General features: G+C 42.1%; 2 protein-coding genes across 5 annotated transcripts in view; both read right to left on the bottom strand.

The window, feature by feature from the left end:
- ITGAE (integrin subunit alpha E) overlaps positions 1 to 3,564 on the bottom strand; it is a 63,609-nt gene extending 60,045 nt beyond the window's left edge. For 2 of the 3 annotated variants that reach the window (XR_014304616.1, XR_014304617.1), the window contains exon 1: positions 3,342 to 3,562. Coding sequence is in view for 1 of the 3 variants with exons in the window: in XM_082705806.1 (XP_082561932.1) it covers positions 3,342 to 3,375 (34 nt within the window). In the remaining 2 variants the exon portion in view is untranslated. Of the gene's footprint in view, positions 1 to 3,341 lie in introns of all 3 variants that reach the window. The other variant, XM_082705806.1, reaches the window with a different exon arrangement.
- Positions 3,565 to 8,487: 4,923 nt separating this feature from the next.
- Positions 8,488 to 21,615, bottom strand: part of NCBP3 (nuclear cap binding subunit 3) — a 33,714-nt gene continuing 20,586 nt past the window's right edge. Inside the window, exons 8-15 of one of the 2 annotated variants that reach the window (XR_014304618.1) lie at positions 20,873 to 20,972; positions 20,475 to 20,578; positions 18,151 to 18,442; positions 16,200 to 16,354; positions 14,521 to 14,682; positions 13,513 to 13,675; positions 12,877 to 13,039; positions 8,488 to 8,604 (exon numbers count right to left, since the gene is read on the bottom strand). Coding sequence is in view for 1 of the 2 variants with exons in the window: in XM_082705816.1 (XP_082561942.1) it covers positions 12,931 to 13,039; positions 13,513 to 13,675; positions 14,521 to 14,682; positions 16,200 to 16,354; positions 18,151 to 18,442; positions 20,475 to 20,578; positions 20,873 to 20,972 (1,085 nt within the window). In the remaining variant the exon portion in view is untranslated. Of the gene's footprint in view, positions 8,605 to 9,663; positions 13,040 to 13,512; positions 13,676 to 14,520; positions 14,683 to 16,199; positions 16,355 to 18,150; positions 18,443 to 20,474; positions 20,579 to 20,872; positions 20,973 to 21,615 lie in introns of those variants that run through there. The other variant, XM_082705816.1, reaches the window with a different exon arrangement.

Here is a 21,615-nt window from a genome sequence, read left to right as displayed (position 1 = left end):
TAAGACCCTCCCTTCATCCTGTCAGCCAGCACTGCCTCCCCCCTTAAATCTTTATCTTCCTCCAACACACTGGGCATTTTTGTTTTTTTAAATTTTATTTTGTTTAAATTCATTAGTATATAGTGTATTATTACTGTATTACAGTGTATTAGTAGTCCTCAGTTTGTTTCCTACAATTAAGAGTCTCTTATGGGCATTTTAAGTACATATTCTCACAGCACTATTCTTGGTTTAGCAAACTTGGGCCTAGGGGCAATGGTTTGTCCAAATTTATATAAGGAGGTGGCTGTAGAACTGGAACTAGAATCCGGTGTTCTGACAATCAGCCCAGAACACCCAAAACGGCCTTAGGGGAAACTCGTGCCTCATAGCCACATGCAAGTTGCCTGTCCTGTGGGGCAGCTCACCTTCAAGCCACCCACATTGTTCTTTCACACAGGAGCCTCATCATCTCCCCTTTCTCTGGGATTTCACCTTCCAACACGTAAGTCTCACTGTTGTCACCTTGCTCAAGATCTGCTGTGGCTTCCCATTCCCCTCAGGGTGAGGTCTAAGCCCCCTTAGCCTCCACATCCCCACCACCATCCTGGACCTCTCCAACTTGACTGGCCACAAGCCCCCCATATACACCCTACAAGCCAGCCTTCCAGCAAAGGTTGGAAACATCTGGTTCCCACATGGACCACAGTCCACACCTGGCTTGCCCACAAACATTGCTCTTAATGGATGTTTTGCCTTTGCTTGAAACACCCTTTTCCCAACCCCCATGTGTGAGACCCGAAGGCATCCTCAATGGACCCACTAGCTCCGGCTAGAGAGTTTGTTGGGCAGCCTGCTTTCTCTTCACACAGGGGCCCAGAACAGGGACAGTGCCCCCTCACGCCCTGGGCCCAGCAAGTGCTGGGGCGGGGGTGGTGATGACAGCAGCCTTCTGCTGCTCCCACTCAATCTTTGACCTGCATCTTCCTAAACAGACTCCTTGTCTTTGTCCATACTAAACAGAAAGCCCCCCTCCAACAGTCTATATTTGCTTAAGACCTCCTCCATCTTCAGGGCCACATTGGACACTGGTCTCTCATCCCTAACAACCAAGGTTTTCCATCAAATACTTGCCCACAAGTATTGGGGTGTGCCCTGGGAAGAGTCAGGTCTGACATCTTCCACTCCCCATAAGGACCCAACAGGGCCACAGGTCTCAGCCTGAATTTGGTACAACAGCGCAGCAGGCCCTAGACTTCTGGCTCCTCCTTTACCACTGCACGGTGATGATGAAAGGAGAAGTCAGTGGCTGGTGTCAAAGAATAGGCTCAAGGGTAAAGGCAGAGCTGCGGACAGCAAGCTGTAGGGCAGCAGGGCAAGTCAGGGCTAGGAGTGGGGGTAAGGGTGGCTCCAGGGTTATAGTAGGTCTGTGTATCTGCTCCTGGCTTAAAAACTCTTATTAGACAATTGATGTTATCTCATCTGCTCTCACAGATGAGAAGTGGACATCATCATAGTGGGTGGCGGGGGGAAGGGTAAAAGATCAGGGTCAGGCCAGAATAGTCTAGATTTCTTCCAGTCTAGGGAAGCCCAGCCAGGCACAGGATTCACAGCCCTGGGCCTGGAGCCATAGTCTGAGGGCTTCCTCCCACCCTCCTTGCGTCTCCATGTCACTTTCTCAGACTCTTCTAGCCCATAAGACTCAGCACCAGTCTCACCTCCTCCAGGAAACACTTCCGGATTGGCCCATCCCTCCATGCTACCTCACAGCTTGGAGCAGAACGGTCACAGCTTCATTTCTCCCACTCAGACTGGAGCTGCTGAGGCCTTGCTCACACAACCTTTCCATCGCTTAGCCAAGTTGTGAGCTAAATGATCTCATTGCAAGCCTGCTCCACCTTGCTATCAGCTGTCCATCAGCTTGGAGACTGTCTAGGCCCGAGAAGGGGTTTGAGAAATGTCACTTGGATCAGCATTGCTGAAAAAGGGGCAACAGCTGTTCATATCAGAGGCCATGGGAAACTGAATAGCAGGAGCTCAGAATGATGCCAAGGTTAGCACCCCAGACCATTCTAGAGCTGGGAGTCAGGGCAGAGGCCTGGGAGTCTTGAGCCCCATTTCTACATGTACTTGCTTGTACCTCTGGACAGTCATGGCCCCTCTCTGGGTTCCAGAGTCTAGTCTCTTTTGCAGACATACTTGGTGATGGGGGATCAAAGCCCTAAGCCAAATAAAGTGTGAAACCCTCTCCACACTCTGTATGTGACTGAAAATAAAAAGAAGTCTAAACTGTAAAGTAAGGAAAATGAAGTTCACAAAGTTTTGACCTTTTCATAATGATTATTTTGAATATCAAATATTAAAATGTGTCCAAAACGTATGCTTTGCTGGTCCCTTACATGTGTGGCCTGCCTCCTGGTGACCTGGCCGCAGGATGGATGCTAACTCTGAGCTCCCCCCAACAATGGATTCAGCTTTCTCAAACAGTCTGGTACTCAGTTGCTGGCCCCTGCCCATCCTTCATGGAGAACTCAGGCTCCCAAGAGCCTTGAAAACATCTGCCTGATGTTTATCTCATTCTTCTACCAAGCTTCTGAGCAATGCAGGAGACCCCTGGGGAAGCTTGTGCCGACCACTATGCTGGACCACTGTAGCCCCCGGCTTGATCTGAGCTGCCTCCAGGGGCTCCCTGACTATGCTCAATCTCGTCCTTAAGGCCTTTTGACAGGTGCAGGCTCATGGGTTGCCTTGCCCCAGGTGGCTTTCACGGTAAGTTTAAAGGCCAGAATGGGACCCCTCAGCCTGGGGGAAGAGGAAGTGCCCCCCTCCACCCACACACAGTTTCTCATACTAGCCCTAACATCAGAAACAGGAAGCAGGGTCCCCCAGTACATTCGCGTTCTACCAGACACATGCCCTCCCCCCCACAAGTCTCTCCTCAATGCTCATGTTCTCAGTCCCCCACCCTTATCAGCTGAGCCCCAATCTGGGATGGAAGAGTGCTCTGCTGGGGAAGGTGGATATCATTAGCCTCCATACTCTGAGAACAAACTTGTACAGACCCAGGGATCTGCCCAGAATGGATGGTGTAGGGAAAAGACCCAGGGTGGGGAGGGTAAACTGGCTGGAGGAGGAACAGGGTGGCAGAGTTCTGGAGTCTGAAGCCACAAGATATCAGCACTGCCAACAGCCTCAGACGCCCTTCTGAGCAAGGCTGAGGATCTAACCCAGCAAACATGAGCGACTCCCTTAGGGATTCCCTACGGTCTCTGACCTCTCACTCTGAGTGAGCCCCATTTAGACAGATAGGCTGTGCTGAGGGCACAGCAACCCCTCAGGACAGGGGGGTGAGGCTGACTTACTGGTTATGTAGAGCAGAGTGTGGAAGAGCCACATCCTAGCTGGAGCAGAGGCAGCAGCGTGGACCTCAGCTTATTCAGCTTCCCCTCCTCTGCTTAGTGGCCAGGGGGCGGGGACAGGCACACACAGAAGCAAGGACCCACAGGCAGACAGGCACTTTCACATAGACACGGATGTTCCCACTTGTGCACAGCCGGCTGTGAGGCTTCCTCAACAGTTGTGGGCTGGGTCCTGGAAGCTCAGAGACACTTATCAACCCCTCCCCATGACCCACACTTCGTGGAACAGTGAGACAAGGTTTAGCCTAGGAACATAGCTCTGGATGTCTTCATCAGATGTTTGAGTGCAGAAATAATATTAATCCAGACGTTTATCATTCATGTGAGTGAGTCGCAGCCTCCTGCCCTGCTCTAGAACCTACCACCAGATACCTTAGCCCAACACCCAGCCCAGGGTCCTTAGTGGCGCTGCCTCAGCAATGAGAATGAGGTCCCCTTCCCACCTGAAGTACCCCCACAGCTAGAAACTGGGCTCCTGCACCTGGCCCCTGGACTCAAGGCTCTGAGGCTATGGAGGGCCTGTTAAATGTTAAGACCCAATGCACTGGCTGAAATCACCACCTCAGTGAATTCAGCTTGGTTACATTCTCTTTAAAACCTAGCTATAGTACCATGACATGGGAACTAACTTAACAGAGCTCTGAGCTACCAGACAGAAAACGTAAAAATTCCATAAATCTTTCCAGCATACCTCTGATTCAATCCAGCACCCCCAAAGATACAATGCCAACAGCTCGCGGTCATATTTAAAAGCTCACTTCACAATTTGTCAAATTTTCCCTGTGACCAAGTCTGTCATCTGTCACAGAAGGAAGTGTCCCCGCTTCCCAGATTGTTATGTGCAGTGCAGTGCTGTCCATCAGAACTATGACGACGTTCTAGATCTGCACTGTCCAATACGGTAATCACTAACCACATGTAGCTGCCGAGCCCTTTAAATGTTACCAATTCAACTGAGGAACTGAATTTTAAATTTTATTTAATTTTAATGAATTCACATTCAAAAAGGCAGGAGATTCTGTGTCTCTCACACAAATGTCTGCATCCCCAGGGAGAGCATGCTGTAGTGTTAATGCAAGCGTTAAAGCAGACAAGGGCGTTGACTTAACGGTAAGATGAAAATCAATTTTATTTTGTTTCTCACCTTGAAAGTTTGCTTGGCCAGTCTTGTGGAGGTCACTGACACTTAAAACATACTTGCCTTGTCTGCTTTGGTCTGACAAAATACCCACAACTAATGTGAAAGTTCCCTGATGTTGTATGATTGCTTGAACAGAGATTACAATTCACTGTTTCTGACCCTGTCCGACAGCTGGAAACAAAGTTCCAGGTCTGATGATCTGCCTGCCAGATCACAAAGAAGACGATCCAAATTGGCTTCCAAATTGTCGTGGTCCAGACCTCTGGCCTGTTTTCCTAACACTCCAAGGCTCAGTGACTTTCCCCTTATCCCACACTTGTTTGGAGTGCCAGGGGCACTCTGCAGAGCCAGGATAGGCTCCTCTCCCCATCACTGGCCCAGAGGCGTTGGGAGAGTAGCCCCAGGCCACAGAGCAGATCAGCAGGAGGGACACGTTAGAACCCAGGACTGCAGATGCTCAAGATTTCTGAAAGCAGGACTTCCTGTCTGTAGTATGAACTTCAGGGCACCTCAGGAGGCCAAGCCAAGCTGATGACTGGAGGATGGACAGGATGCAGGGCCATTTCTGCATCTTTGGGGATGTCTAGAATGTAGACCCATCCTGCATTCCTCAAAAATGTGTTTACCCATGTCAGCATGGCATAACCCTAATCATGAGCACACACAGGTCCTTTGAGCCTATCAGAGATTAACTACTGTCCCCACAAATCCAAACCTAAGATTCGCAAGGAAAGAGCCAGACTGTGTTCTACAATGCTTCTGTTTGGCACCTCATACAGGTTTTAGACAAATGGTAAGGGACCAACTTGAGGGATATTCTACAACATAACTGGGCTGAACTCTTCAAAAACATCAGTATTCTAAGACAAAGGTTAAGGAATTGTTCCAGGTTAAAGGAGACTAAGGAAAGGAAACAAAATGCAGTGTGATCCTGGACTGGATCATAGACCAGGGGAAAAAAAAGCTTTCAAAAACATTATTGAACATTAGTGGGATAGCTGACAAAAATGAAACATGTATCTAAAGATTAGATACTACTGTACTAATTAGATAAAATTATACATTTCTTGAATTTGATAATTATGTCATTGTCATATGAGAAACTGTCCTTATTTCCTAAGAAATTCAGGAAATGTACACTAAAATATTCAGGGGTAAATGGACAGGTGTATGGAAGTCACTCTCAAATAGGTCATGCTTCAGAGGTGATGGGGGGACAGAAGGCAGGAGGGAAAGAATGAATGGCAAAATGTACTTTGTCCTACCCTTGAAACTTTTCTGTAATTTTGAAATTATTTCAAAACTGTCTTAAAAGTTATAGGATGGAGAAGACCTGTTCAGCAAGAGGTAAAAGTACTAACTGCTCCCTGTCTTGAGAGTGAGTCAAAAGCTCTGACATCTGGACTCACCAGCGGATACGGGGCAGTTCCCCTCGTCTTGCCTCATCGCCTCTGGACACAGAAGATGTTCTAACTACCCACTAGCCTTCTGAGTCCTAAGAAGCTGGGCAGAGGAAATTTGGAAGAGTGAGGACTTACTGAGACGGAACTGCTGGCAAAGGGCACCTGGGGGAAGTCTGAGGAACAGTAAGAATCACTGCCATTGACTGAGCACTAAGGAGGGAATGCCAGATTCAGTGCCAAGGGCCTTCCATGCAAAGCACTCATCTCATCCTAACAGCCAACCTACTTGGTTATCCTGATTTCCCAGATGAGGATACTCAACTGGAGAGGTTAAGTAACTTGCCTAAGGCCATATGGCTAATAAGTGGCAGAGTTGGGACTTAAGACTTAAGCACAAAAAGTCCCACTTCAGTGCTTTCCTCCAGTATCAGGATTCTGAACTACTACAATCCTCCTACACTCATACCCATGGGTCTAAATTCCTCCCAGTTCATGAGCTTTTAAAAAGCAGAGACCTCATTTCACAAACATATACTGGGATTTTTGCATTACTGGGTGTCATGAACTCAATTGTGTGCCCCACTGCCAAATTCATATGTTGAAGCCATAAAGCCCTGACTTGAGTTTATTTGGAGATAAGGTCTAAAGGCCTTAAGGGAGATAATTTAAGGTCATAAATATATGGCCCTAAAAGGCTTAGCAGTCTTAGAAAAGGAAAAGAGATCTTTCTCTCCATGAGCATGTACCAAGGAAAGGCCATGTGAGGGCACTATGAGAAGATGGCCGTCTGCAAGCCAGGAAGAGAGCCCTCATTAGGCCTTTCAGACTCTAGAGAGAAAATAAATTTCTGTTGTTTAAGCCAGTCTATGGTATTTTGTTATGGCAGCCTAAACGAATACAATGGACTACCTCCTAAAAAGCCTCCCAAATAAAACACTTGGGTCTCTGTGTGTGTGTGTGTTTCTTGGGGAAGGTGGGCTTAGTGGGGAAGAAGCAAGGGAGAGAATCCTCTTATTCTTCTGTAACTGAGGGGTTGGTTTATGGACTAAGGGTCCAAGGGCTTAGGCCTCTTGCTTGCCCAACTTCCTTCTTATTCAACTTGGGCTTCTAATGGTCTTTACAAAAGTAGAGCAAAGATCCTAGAACTCACATTAGCAATAGAAAGAAATCTGGAGACCATCCCAGCTGAGCCCTTCATCTGACAGACAGGGAAACTGAGGTCCAAAGAGGCAAAGGGACTTATTTAGTCTTCTCCAGTTTGTGTGCGTGAAAAAATGAGTCCCCAGGGCTTCAGGCCCAGTCTGACACTATTCTATCTGACCATCCTCCAAAGACACTCTACCTGAGCTAAAAGAGCAACCTCCTGATCATAGGCTTCCTGAGTATTCCTTGCCAATGATAAGAGGGGATGCACCACATGATTAAACACACAAAAAGCCAGGAAGGGATAGGAAGGTCATGTCTCCTCTCCTGCCAACGGTGTGGGCCTCTTGCCTCCACTAACCTACATTAGTCAGTGGTGAGGGTGACAGGCAATTTGTGAAACACAAAGTTTCACTTACTAAAGAATCTGGTCACGCAAAGAAGGCCTCCAAACTGCTGAAGTAAAAACAGGTAAGAATCCTAGGGCAGGGAATTGACTTTGGCAAGTTAATACCACCCACACTCTAGAGTTTTATTTATAGCACAGAAAGTCCCACTTCAGTGCTTCATAATCTGAAATAGGCTTTTGAGCCAGCATTTCTCTAACTTATCCCAGGAATATCAAAATGCTGTGAAATGCTCATAGAATTTCATTTGAAAAAATGCTACCATATTTTTTCTTCTAAGATTTATTTTATAAACATGTAAGAAAAGTTCTGGATTTTCATTGGTCAGACTACGCAATAACAATCTGCCTTGAAGCCAAATGTGATATTCTCAAAATTATCAAAAACATTCTGTCCTTTTAGTTCTTAAAGAAAAAAAAAGGCATTAACTTCTCATTTGCTTCCTTGTTATATAAAGTTTAAAAGCAAGTACTCATAACCAAATTTATTTGTACAGCAATTAATTACTGAAGCCATGATTTGCTGTTAATGTTAATCCAAACGCATTTCAGCGTAACTTTAAGAATGCTCTGAGTGAGAGGTGGACTATTACTGGAGGCCAAAGAGCTGCTGCCTGAACAAGTTGTTTCTCTTTGCCTTCTTTGGACTGCCACCACTTTCCTCTCCAATAGGAACCAAAGCTAAGAACTGACTCAGTAATTCCTCCTTGGGGTCTCTCATCCAGCTGCCAGCTTCCCTTCCTGCTCTCCTGGGGCAGATGAATGCTTTCCAAAAAAATACTCTACATGATGCTCTTGCAAATTCTTTACACAGCAGGTCAACTTCAGCTCAGATGTAGCCAGAATACCAAAATTTGAAATTTATGGAGGTCTAATTAATGCCATTTTTTTCTTACACAAATACAGTTTATGCACTTCTAAATAATATTCATCTTTTTCAATCTGGTAGTGTCAACTAGAATTCGACTAGCCTGCAAAGGAGTCAGAGCTGGGTTGTTACCATAATTCACTCATTTACCAAACACTTTTTAAGTACTACTTACTCTGGACTGGTATGGTGGGAGGATACAGAGATAACAACATGAAGACACCGGCTCGTTAGGAGCTCACAGGCTAAAAGGGAAAATAAAACATGAACATCAAGTATCGTGTGTACAAGGCAGAAAACAAGGACTAGCCTGTAAGAGGACCCAAAGGCCTCAGAGACTGAAGCTGTTCCTGCAGTTGGGGGATTTATACAGTCACCGCATGTTTACAGATAACCTGCCAGGTTTCTCTAAGACTAGAGAAACCCTCATGATCAAACCAGACCTGGTCCCTGCTCTCATGGAGCTTACAATCTAGCAAAAAAGACAAAGTAGGAATAGGACATTACAATTCAGTGTATAGGTGTGCTGGCTTTGGGAGGCAGTTACAGAGATTTGGCATCATACACACATTTCACTTAGGCAAACACAATGGTATATTTTCCTGAAAAAAGTTGAAAAAAACAACAAACAAACACGGAAAAAGCAAAGTAATTTTAAGTCATTTGGGCCATTTCACCTCCATTCACCTAAAGATAAGCTTATGCCCCGCCACACCTGTGGCTTGTTACAGTTCCCAAGAGCCTCTTCAAAAGTGAGTTGCTTGCCTGAGTAAGTTTAACACCTAAAAATAAGTGGATTTTTTTTTTCTTTTTTACAAAATATGGCCTTCATTGTAGGCCAACCACTTCCCCTGTAACTCAACCAAAGAAGGTATGGTCCCACACAGGCAGGAACCCATGATGCTGGTTTTCAACATGGCACCTTCCCCAGGATTTCCAAGTGGAATTTTGATTACACTCCATTTTTATCTTAGGTGTGACTCTATAGCCCAACCCTGAAATGAGCAGAGTCTCATTCATGGCAGTACTGTGGGATACATAGCAGGGGCCCATAACCTGGCTCTGGAAGTTGGAGGCAGCCACCCGGAGGGGACTTTAACTCCTTGAGGATGAGGGAAAAAAGAAGGCAAAGCTTAAGCAGAAGGGAGAAAGAGCCAGGGGAGTGTGTCACTGCTAGGGGAGAAAAGCACTGAGCAGATTTTGAAAGACTGGTGAGATCAAGATGGGTCCAAGGAACTAGAAGGCACAGGGCAGGGGAGGCGGGGAGAACTGGCCAAAGATACCAAAAGCTAAATTCTGACAACTCTTGTGAGCTATCATTGGAGTTTGGCATTTATTCCAAGGACAATAGTAAAGATTTTACGCAGAAAAGTAACAGAATAACTTTAAGAAAGTTCATTCTGAAGCACAAGAAAAGATGCCCAACATCATTAGACATCAGGGAAATGCAAATCAAAATCACAATGAGATACCAATTCGCGCTGTGAAATAACAAGGGTTGTCAAGGATTGTGTATAAACTAGAGCCCTCATACACTAATGGGGAAAATGGAAAAGGATGCAGCCATTTGGGAGAATAGTCTGGCAGTTCTTCAGAGGGTTAAGACAGACTGTATGACCCAGCAATTCCACCCTAGTTATATAACCCAAGAGTAATGAAAACATAACCACACAAATACTTGTACATAAATGTTCCATAGCAGCATCATTCACATCAGCCATAAGTGGAAACAACCCAAATGTCCATCAACTGATGAATGAATAAAATGTACTGTATTCATACAATGGAATATTATTTTAACAAAAAGAAGTACTAATACAGGCTACAACACAGACGATCCTCAAAAATATGTTTAGTGAAAGAAACCAATCACAAACGCCACAAAGTGTATGATTCCATTTACATGAGTGTTCAGAATAGGCAAATCCATAGAAACCAAAAGCAGAGGTTGCCAGGAGGGGAGAGGAACTAGGGAATGATTGCTAATGGATATAGGGTTTGTTTTTGGTGATGAAAATGTTCTAAAACAGACTATGGTGATGGCTGCACAATTCGAATACACTAAAAGCCACTGAAGTGTATACTTCATTTTTTTTTCCTAAAACTTTTTAAGTAATCTCTACACCCAACGTGGGGCTTGAACTCAAAGATCAAGAGTCGCATGCTCCTTCAACTGAGATAGCCAAGTGACCTTGAAGTGTATACTTTAAAGGAGTGAAGGGGTATGCTATGTAAATAATAGCTGTCAAGCTGCAAACAACAAAAGTTCATCCCAGCTGTAGTACACAGAACAGAGATGGAGGGATGCGGTATGGGGAAGAGATCAGGGAGGAGGCTGTCACAGGCATAAAGTGGGAGAAGACAGTGATTTGAACTAAAGAGAAGGGTTCATGGGACCAGACAAAGGGGCCAGAGGAGGGCTTGTCACAAGCTCCACAAGTTCTCCTGGGTAGCTGGCGTCTCTCCCAAGAGGGAAAGTAGGAAACAGAAATGAGGTATCTGAAATTACTATGAAGCAGCAAAAATGTATTTGCAATCTCATATGCATAAAGACTAAGAAGAATATAGAAAAGTGTGTAGCCCTGAAGCCCACATACGTAAGGAGCACCCAGGCACAACAAGCTGCCACCAAGGGACCATCCTGACAGTCCACCCTCACTTCCAAACTCCAAAGGAAGGGCCTGGGCATTCAGAGCATGTGTAAGATGTTGCAAGATCTGAGTGCCTGAGTGGGGGCCAGAGAGCGAGAGAGGAGGTGGCCAACAATAACTTGGGGAAGTAAAATCTTCTAAGATAGTTTTCTGGGGTTCTGTATATTTGTAAGAATTGCAAGGCTGCCTAAGCAGGCATTTTTCTTGGTTAGATCAAAGGCTCAGTTTTGACTATACACCACCACCTTTCCAGAAAGCACTCTCTGATCTCTAGCAGGAGACTGGAAAGGGCTAGTAGACCATGGGGTAGATGGGCCCGAACTACTGGTGGAAAAGGTCATGACTGGCAAACACAGAAGAAGGGCTTTTTAAAAATACTGCTGAGACCACATCAGTTAGGATCCTGACCACAAGGATATCTCTGTCCCACTAGAAGACCCAGAGACTGTAATGGAAATGGGATAGGGATGAATCCCTGCCCAAAACCTCATGCATGCCTTTCTTGACCCTCCCCACACATGCAAAAGAAACCAGTGCTGGCCAGCCCAACACAATCATTGCTTCAGGAAGAGTAAAACACCACTGAGATGCACCAACAAAGTCAGAAGCTCTGGTACCAGTCCATTCATTTGCCAGATGGGACAGATGGAACAGAAACCAGGGGTTGGCATCCAGGTCTCTGACTCTCAGGTCCTTGTTCTTACTCTACCAAGTCCCCAAACCTTGCCCATCTCAAGAATCTGGCTCTCGGCTGTATGCTCCACAGAACAAAAAAGGGAGGAACCTCAGAAACATTAGGTTTCAACTGGCAGAGAACCATCTCTCTCCAAGAATCCACTCCAGAAATGGAAACGTACCATATTTAGAGCCTCTAATCTTTCCAAAGGGAGTGAAAAACAGGTTAACCAACAAAACATGGTACAGTACAGTTGCTGCAGCTCTCAAGTCCTGCAGCCCTTTCCTTCATTAGCAGCAGTGTTCTGCATTTAATCACACCACACTGTAATCAACTCTCAATGCCACAAGCAAAGATCTTAGAATCCAGGACTATACCAGGTACTGAAACACTCCAGACAGGTGAGGAGCTGTGATATCACAACGGGACAAGGGCTTACTCTCTAATTCTTAAGTTCTAGTGAACTGAAGTGAAACACTATTTTTAAGCCTGCAGAAGAATACAAACATTAAATACTTCAAAATAAAGATCAAATAGGAAGACGAAATAATCTACTGCCTTTAAAATAATCTGAAAGGAGTTTAGAAGTAAATGAGAAATAAACTAAAATTTCTATAACTATTATCTTATTTGGCAGTTTTAAAGATATCTTCAGGTGCTAGAACTTGGAAATACAAAGAATAAATACTAATGTATCACTTCTGAAGTGATAATAAACAACAGGACCCCATCTCAGATGGATGGATTTTTTTCCTACAATGGCCAAAAAGCAAGCTGAACACTATATACAACAGACAGACTATACAATTAGGATCATTTAAAAATAATGAGACTCCTCTCCTTGCCGTCTTCCAAAGTATATAATATATATTTAACAGCACACATAAGACACCACTTGAGCTTCCCTTGTAGCCAACAGGAAGTATTTTCACATATAAAAATTAAAAATTTAAACTTTTAAATCATTAATATTTTTAAACATAATACAGACTTAAAAATTGTTCAACATTAACCCATGACCCCACCCCTAGCACAAAAATCCACCCCAAATCCAGAAGTCACAGTTTTTTGTTCCTAAAAATCCCACAGCACTGAACTTGATCTTCACTTTAAGCTGATTGCTAAGAGGCCCGTAACAGAAATCCCCAGGGAGGAACGGAAGCACGATCGATGCTGCATCTCTTATCTACCTGGGCGGCACTGGTGCACCTCTGAGGTCAGGTCCATGAGATTCGGCCCTCACACTAGGGTCCCGGAAGGGTGAGCTGGCAGCTTCCCTCATCTTCCCCCTCGAAGGCTGTCCAATAAGCACCTGGGAATTGACTTTTCTTGGGAAAAGGGTGCTGGTAACAGCTGTCAGGGCCAAGGCAATAGTGAGAAGTTCAGTTCTCTGCTCTTTGGATGAACTGTGTAAAACATTTCTTTAAAAGACACAATGTTAAAAATATTAAGAAAAACGTCTACAAAATCTGGAGGGCTGCCTTCTCCTCAAAGGGTAAAGCTTGTGGGGTAGTGGGGAAAGAACTGAGGGCCCAGAACTCTTACTCTGCAGCAAAAGATAGATAGATGCCCTTCAAAACATGTCACATTCTTAACATGTCTTGCTGAAGCAGCAAGAGCTGAGGGTGACTGTGTAGGAGCAGGAGGGGCGCCAACTCCTGCGGGGGGGTGGGAGGGGAAAGGTTCCTACTGTGCACCCCACCCTGCATGAGAATGTCAGATTTTAGGGCAGCTGCCATTAGCCCCAAGGGCATCAGGACTCTGCCTCTGAACCAGAGCTGCTTTCCCGACTAACTTCAATCTGGAGAGATGGTAAGTTATCTAACCGGCTCTTCTTTTGGCGAGACTGTTCTTTCTCCTTTATCAGAGCCCCCCATGCCCTTTGCAGCTCAGAGTCATCTTCCTCAGTGCCTGGCGCCCTGTGATCCACCTTCTTTGCGTTCTTTTCTTTGGTCTTGGGTGCAGATCCTAAGCGCGTCCATAAACTACCTGTATGGGTGAGAAGGCATTTCAGTTTTGGTGGTTGATCAATGCTGAGAAGCAGGGTAATACTGAGGAAGAAGGGGCACTGCCCTTCTTGAGAGGGGTCTATGGCTCTTGTAACCTCTGTGCAGCATTAGGAAGATAATCTCATTTCCCTGGCTATCATCCCCGCCTGTGAACTGAGGGATCTGGACCCAGCTGGTGTCTTGCAGCTAGGGGACGTGTGCCTCCCATGTATAACAGAAACACCTGGGAAGCTGCTTATGCTACACCTGCCCCTCCCTGGTGAGACTCACCATACTCTGTAGAGCTTCATTCTGCCAGGAGTGGGCCATTCCCAGATCATTACCAGCTATAAAATCTGCAAACTGATAGGCCTGCTATACTGTACACTTTCAGAGATCTGGCCCACTATCCCACTATACTTTTTAAAATATACTTTATTAATATCTAACAATAGAGGAGAGATATGTGTTTAAGATTTCATAACATACTACACTATAAAGGCAATTAAACATTTTATTTATAAAGAATTTAACAATGTGAAAAATTATCACATTAAAATCCTGTATGAGCAAAGCAGAGTATGTATATTGACAAAGATGTGAATAGAGACTTAAGCCTAAAAAGTATTTGCACTAAACAGAAAGAACAAAGGTGGGTTTTTTTTCCCCTATTTTCTAAATTTTTCATACCTTTATTATTACAATTATGACAACGACTATAATGGAAGAGGAAAAGTCATTTATTTTTGACATATGCTATTTCCTGCCTTTGACCAACAAAGTATTTCTATGCTATAGTCTGCTCTTACCCAATTCCTATTTCACTCAGTTTTAAGTGTTACCAACCTGATTTCTTCTCCCGTGTATCAGAGTAGAGGCCTTTAACGTCTTGTCTGGGAACACCCAGCCTACTATGTACATCAGAAAAAGGCTCTCTCCGAAAGACTGGATTACTACTAAAAGCCTTTTCTGGAGAATACGGTCTTTTTCCTAATCGCTGGCGTATATCTAGAAAAAGAAAAAGAAGTATTACTGTGACCAAACATGAGCATTGCTAATGATACTGTCAACCTGAGATTCCCTAGAGGACCTGGTGCCAATCTCCCCAAATGATGACAAAGAGCCTTACGAAATCAAACTTCTAAAATCCTTCTCTCTAAATAATCAGTCTGGATTCCCCTAGGAAAGGTCAGATATAGGGGCTTTCAGTGGAAAAGAACTGCTCCAGAAAGGAACTTCTGAAACAAAATCAGCTGTTTTTGTTTTTTGTGCAAGCTTTTTGTTTTTTAAATAGGACCAGCATACCAAAGAATTTACAAACATTTCAGCTAACAAACATTACTGTAAGTAATAAATAATAAATAATAATAATATAATAATAATAATAAAATAAAAATAAAAATAATAAATATAAATAATAAAATATAATAAATAATAATAAATAATAAACCTTTCAACATATAAGGAATTCTTCATAAACTTACTATATTTAACAGTAAATGTAATGAAATTGACAAAAACCAAAGATCAAGGGAAGATATGTCAAATCAAATTTGTTTTTCCTCCCTCCAATCCCTCCAGAAACCTGTCCTCTTGAGTTCCCTCTAACAATGACAGCATGTAAACAACATGTGTATTAGCAAGTCACTGTACTGGGGCTTTCATCCATCTTGTTTATCGTCTCAGAGAGCAGCATCCCCAACTTTCTGGTTTCTCAGGCCTGAGCCTTTTGGCTTCTTTCCCTTTGCTCCCACACTTCCTAGTGCCAAGTCTTCTTCCTTCGCAAGGTTTGATGTTCCCATCCATTCCACCTCCGCTCTCCCTGATCTAATTCAGGCCCGTGTTACTTATTTGACTTTCTACCCTACCCCATCCTGCCACAAATTATCTTTCTAAAATAGATATAAGATCAGGTTACTTCTCACCTCAAAAAAACAGGTTTGCTAACAGAGATCCCACTCCCTCCATCAGCCTTGCTCTAAAGCCACTTTCTTTAAGAAGCCTTCCACAATTCCCCCCATAGATCTAACTCCTCTCTGTTCTCCCACGGCCCACAGCATCAGAGCACTTACTTCACTCTGTTTTGCAATGGAATTACCTGAATGCGCGCACTTGCCTTTCTCCATCTAAGTTCTATGATGACTTTGCATCCCCTCCAAAGATTCTAACACTCCCAGCATCTAACCCAGGGTCCAGTACATAGCAGGCATGGCCAAGTACCGACTTTGCACTTGTATACCATCTAGTTCAAATTCTTGACCAACAACTCAACTTAATTTCTATCATCTTTATGTATAAAGTATATCAACGACATACAGAATAAAATAACTGGGACAAAAATATTGAAAGCTAATACTGCAAAAGTATGATTATTTTTCATGTCCTAAAGTTCCAATACCTAATGCAAAATTTAGAAGTGATGAACTAGGACAACCAAATCAGTTCATTACTGGCAATGTTTTATCCAAGGACCTATCTCTGTCCTGATTTGCTTTCTGGAGCTCAGAAACACAACTGAACAATACCTGACTTAGTACTGCTGCCTGGTGGCCGTGGACGTGTGTGCTGACGTTTTTCATCTAACAGATGTCGGACATCTACAAACTTCTCAGTTGGTAATTTGTTACCAATTCGGTTTTTGATATTGCTTGTGGATATAGTATCTGCCCTCATGGAGTTCCTTTAAAAAAGAAAAAAAAAAGTACAATTAACCACCTTCAACTATGGGGTAATGACTATGCAATAATCTCATATACTTTGGAGAAAATAATTTAAGAAGCCCAATTTAATATAGCCAATATTCACTCACAAATACAATATACCAATAATTATTTATTTACAATAACATATGATCAGCCTGCTATAAAGAGATCAATCAGGGCAAGTAGGTTTCTGAGTTTTCCAGGGCGGTTTCCACAAACAGTATCTGTAAACTATCAAAGAATGTGTAATTGTGAATCTCAGTCCCCTCCCTTATAGGACAAATGTCAAGTAAGGCCTGCAAAGGGCTCACAGATCTCTGTTCACCCAGGCTGTGATTTTGCTATAGTCAAGATACAAGAGTCTACAGTAAAGGGCAGACTTCTCTGTCAAAGACATCTGCTACCATGCTAGGCACCAGCATTATTCTGGCAGCATTCAACACTGGAAAGTTCTCTGAAAACTAAAAATAAGGATATGAACAAAGCCATACAAAAGAATTAGACTGAATTGTTTTTCCCTTCCCCAAATACACTACCAAGAACACTCAGAGAACCCCTAGACTCCAACACTTTGAGTTGTGCATATGCTATCTGCCCTCAGGAATCTGCTCATCCCTACTAGTCATCAAAGAAATACACATTAAAATACCTATTTTTTGGTCCACAAAATTAACAAAAATTAGAAAGACTGGTTAAGACTGGTGAGCAATAGGTAATAGGTAATAAAGTGAGTAAAACCTATTTGGAGGGAAATTTAGCAAAACCAATTTTTTTTTCAAGATTTATTATTTTGGAGAGTGAAAGAGAGAGACCACGCACATGCGAGAATAGGGATGGGTGGGGAAGGATAGAGAGGAAAGGAGAGTCTTAAGCAGACTCCATGCTGAGTCCAATGTGGGGTTCAATCTCACAATCCTAAGATCATGACCTGAGCTGAAACCAAGAGCTGGATACTAAACCAACTGTGCCACACATGCACTCCTAGCAACATCACATTTTTAAACATTTATGTAGTTTTGTACAATAACTGGGATTCAAGAAATTTAGTTAGTGCAATAGTAAAAAAATAGAAACCTAAATGTCTTTCAATAAGGAACGGGTTAAATAAATCACGATACTTTCAAACAATGTACTATATCTGGGTGAAAAAATAGCGGAAATCTTCAATATATTAAACAGAAAGAGCACACTGCAAAACCATATACATACAACTTCATTTTTGTAGAACTATATAATTTCTCCATGCTTTACGTATAGGCATAAAATTAGCAGGAAAGTTATTAATTCACTTGCTAAGTTGTTATTTTTGGAAAGATGACATTATGGGTGATTTTCACATTCTATTACTATCTCATTTTTTATAACAAGGACTACTTCTGGTATATTTACAAGAAAAACTGGATGCTTTTATTCAAATTCTTCAAGGGACTGATAAGAAAACAGATAAAAGCGATTACGGAATGAAGAGGAGTTAAGAGAAAGCTATGAATTAGTATTTATTTATCTATTTATTTTATTTTTTTTTTAAGATTTTATTTATTTGACAGACAGAGATCACAAGTAGACGGAGTGGCAGGCAGAGAGAGAGAGAGAGAGAGAGAGAGAAGCAGGCTCCCTGCTGAGCAGAGAGGCCGATGTGGGACTCGATCCCAGGACCCTGAGATCATGACCTGAGCCGAAGGCAGTGGCTTAACCCACTGAGCACCCAGGCGCCCCTATGAATTAGTATTTAAAATTAAAAGCTAGCATTGCTAAAGAGAAAAAATATTTTTACCTAATATTTTTCAACTGAGATTCCACTTCGTCAGCATACATGGTCATTTTCATGCTTTTCTTTGGTGAAGGAGTGGAAATCATTTTCAGTTCTAGATCATAGTCCATTTCATCGGAGTCTGAACTGCTGGCGCTGGACTGCCTAGATGTGCTCCGTTCCCGGGTCTGCTTGAGAGCTGGGAGCTCCTCATGGTACTCCACCACCACCCTGTCATCTGCATCCATGTCCTGGTCCTCCTCTTCTTCCTCCTCTTCTTCCTCTTCAATGGGTTCCTCTGGAACATTTACTAGTCCTAAGAAATTTAACCAAAAAACATTAGGAAAAGCACTAAAACTAACAAATCTGATTTTCTATTCTACATTGGTGATCTTTTCAAAAGGTGGGGTTCCCATGCCCAAGATCTTACTGGAGCATTATCTATGTAAGGGCCCATCTAGTTGCCACTCTGATACCTACAACAGAAGAACGGCTAGGTAAAGTATGATCCAGTAACCTGATGGAATATTATAAAGTAATCTAAAGTACAGTCGATTGTCATTATTCATGAATTCTGTATTCCGCCAAATTTATTTGTAACTCTATACCAACACCTGTAGTGTTGTTTTCTTGTCATTTGTGAACATGTGCATAGTGGCACAAAACTGAATCATTAGATGTGCATATTCCCAGCTGAGGTCAAACGAGGCAACACTCTGCTTTCTTGTTTCAGCTCTCATACTGTAAACAAGTGCTCTTTTTGCAGTTTCTTAAGTGCCATGCTTTTCATATTTTTGTGGCTTTGTTGATTTCATTTAAAAATTTTTAAAAATGTCCTCTAAATGTACTGCCAAAGCTGTCTAGAGTTCCTAAGCCCAAGAAGGCTGTGATGTGCCTTATAGAATAAACATGTGTTAAATAAGCTTTGTTCAAGCATGAGATACAGTGCTGTTGGCTGTGAGTCCAATGTTAATGAATCAACAATATGCATTAACTAAGATGTCTTTAAACAGAAACACAATCCAAGAAGGTTATATATTGATCAGTTGATGAAAATGGTGTGACCAGAGTCTCTGAACGGTTTAGTATTCACTATATCAATGATCATAATAACTTTATAGAACATAACCACTATGAATAATGAAAATCAATTGTAACTTTAAAGTTCATGGAAAAATGCTTTTAAGTGGGAGAAGACTATAAAATATATGTTAACAATTATATATATATATATATATTTTTTAAGATTTTATTTATTTATTTGACAGACAGAAATCACAAGTAGGCATAGAGGCAGGCAGAGAGAGGAAGGGAAGCAGGCTCCCTGCTGAGCAGAGAGCCTGATGCGGGACTCGATCCCAGGACCCTGAGATCATGACCTGAGCCGAAGGCAGTGGCTCAACCCACTGAGCCACCCAGGCGCCCCAACAATTATATTTATTATGAAAAGAGAAAAGTAAGAAAAATGTAAAATGAAATCAGTTGTTTATGTTAGAGTGCCAGAATTAGGGGCAATTTGCTTTTTAACTTAATACAAGATAATGATTATATGATAAGATAAAGATTATATGATAAGAATATCTTAGAGTAACTGAAATTATGTAACCGTGTAACAGAAAAGTATGTGCATTTTTAAAGATGCAGATTTCAAATATACAACTTTGGATATATGCATTAAATAAAAATGATGGACTTCACCTGTCCCTGTTACAATGATAAACATGTATACATGTTATCCCATGTTTGTATGCTGACTTAGCAGGTCTACAAAGCATGTAGAAAATTCTACAGATTAGATTAAAAATAGAAACAAATCTTTATAAAAACATAATGAAAATGCTTCTTACATAAGCACCAAAAGAAAGAAAGAAAGAAAGAAAGAAAGAAATGACAGAACAAACAAAATGAAACCCAAGTCATGATACTTAACAGAGGCATTCGTGTGCACAAGCCAATAAGCATAAAACATTAGACACAGCAGCCTATTTTTATCATCAGACAAAGAAATAATAAAATCAAGTCATCTGATAAAATAACAAAAAATTTTCATGCAGCTTTTGATATTAATAGTAGAAAAATTAGATTCCTACAGAAAATTTTATTTCAATTTTTCCTATGTCACATTTGGCCTTTTTTGTTAGAACAGCTTTTATTAAATCATTTGACCTCTTTTGTATGGGCAATTTAAAATTAATTGTGACTTGACTTACTTTCCTATATGTTGGCAGAGGGTGAGGGCAAGGAAGAGAGGATGATAAAGTTTGGAACCTTAAAAGACTGTATTAAGAATAAGAATATGATTTCGGGAGCCAAACATGTGTCTACCCAAGAGCTGAGCAGGCAACTACCGGAATGTCGGTGTTTATAGGATGTCAAGCCAACGTCATCCCCAATCAGGGCTCTCTTCTTGATCACATCCCGCTGAATGCGACGGGAATGATATCTTCGCTTCCTGCAACATTCCAAAATAAGCACATCGTCAAAAACCAACAGAAAGGACTTTGAAATCCACTAATTAAGTTCAACTATACACTGATGAAATGTTAGGTACTGAAACAGAGACATTCTATGTGAAACTAAAACTCAGCCTTTCATACCATTTACCCCAGAGTTAAGAATCTTGAACTCTTTCTTCTGGTCTTCCTTTGAGTGCACACATGGTGTTGACATTCCACTGCAGAATACCAACTGAGGGATTAAGAAAAGCTTAAGTACTACTTAAACTATTGTAAAGTTTTAGACTTACCAAGAATTACTAAGAATTCCTTTCATGCCTCCGTAATTTGGATTCCCATATTTCATATAATACTGACTTCTTCTGGCTGCTCCAAGTTCCTTTTTGTCATCTAAAAATTAATTACGACAGTTACCTAGGATTTCCCACTGGTATGAAGACAATGTTGAATGGTTTAAAAATATGTTTTCCATAGCGGAGGTCAGATCAGCACAATCTGCCAACAAAAGGGAAAGATATGCTACAAATATTCACTCTCAGTGCCTAAAAAGCAGTGCAGTATAGAGCAGGTGAAGCAAAATAGAGATGAATGAAGTTAAGCTGCTGTTAAGGAGCTGAATGACCTCATAGAGAAAATATTATTAACAACAACAATAATGCAACATACAAGGTTTCAGGAAGCTTACGAGAGCTTCAGTCACTAGAGCTGTTGAAGAATGAAAAGGGCTTTCTAGAGAAGGTAGCATTTTTCCTGCTTCCCTGAAAGATGACATTTGTTTCTGAATGACAACACTCCAATAACAAAGAATCAGTATTAAAGAAACAGATTATACATAACTCCATATATCTCGTAAAACATTTTTTCCAATCTATCATGATGTTTCGTAAAATGGCTTAAAGAAAACAGCATTGCACCATTTATCTAGAATGTATCAATTTCATCAAGTTAAAATGCCAGTTAATAGAAAGAAAAGGTGGTCACTGATCATACACATTTTCGTTGAGGCACTCACTGATTACAGAAGATGAATACC

The sequence above is a fragment of the Mustela nivalis genome, assembly GCF_964662115.1.
Source record: "Mustela nivalis genome assembly, chromosome: 17".
Taxonomy (NCBI): Eukaryota; Metazoa; Chordata; class Mammalia; order Carnivora; family Mustelidae; genus Mustela; species Mustela nivalis.
Note: the sequence above shows the minus strand (reverse complement) of the source record. Positions and strands in the feature narration are given on the sequence as shown.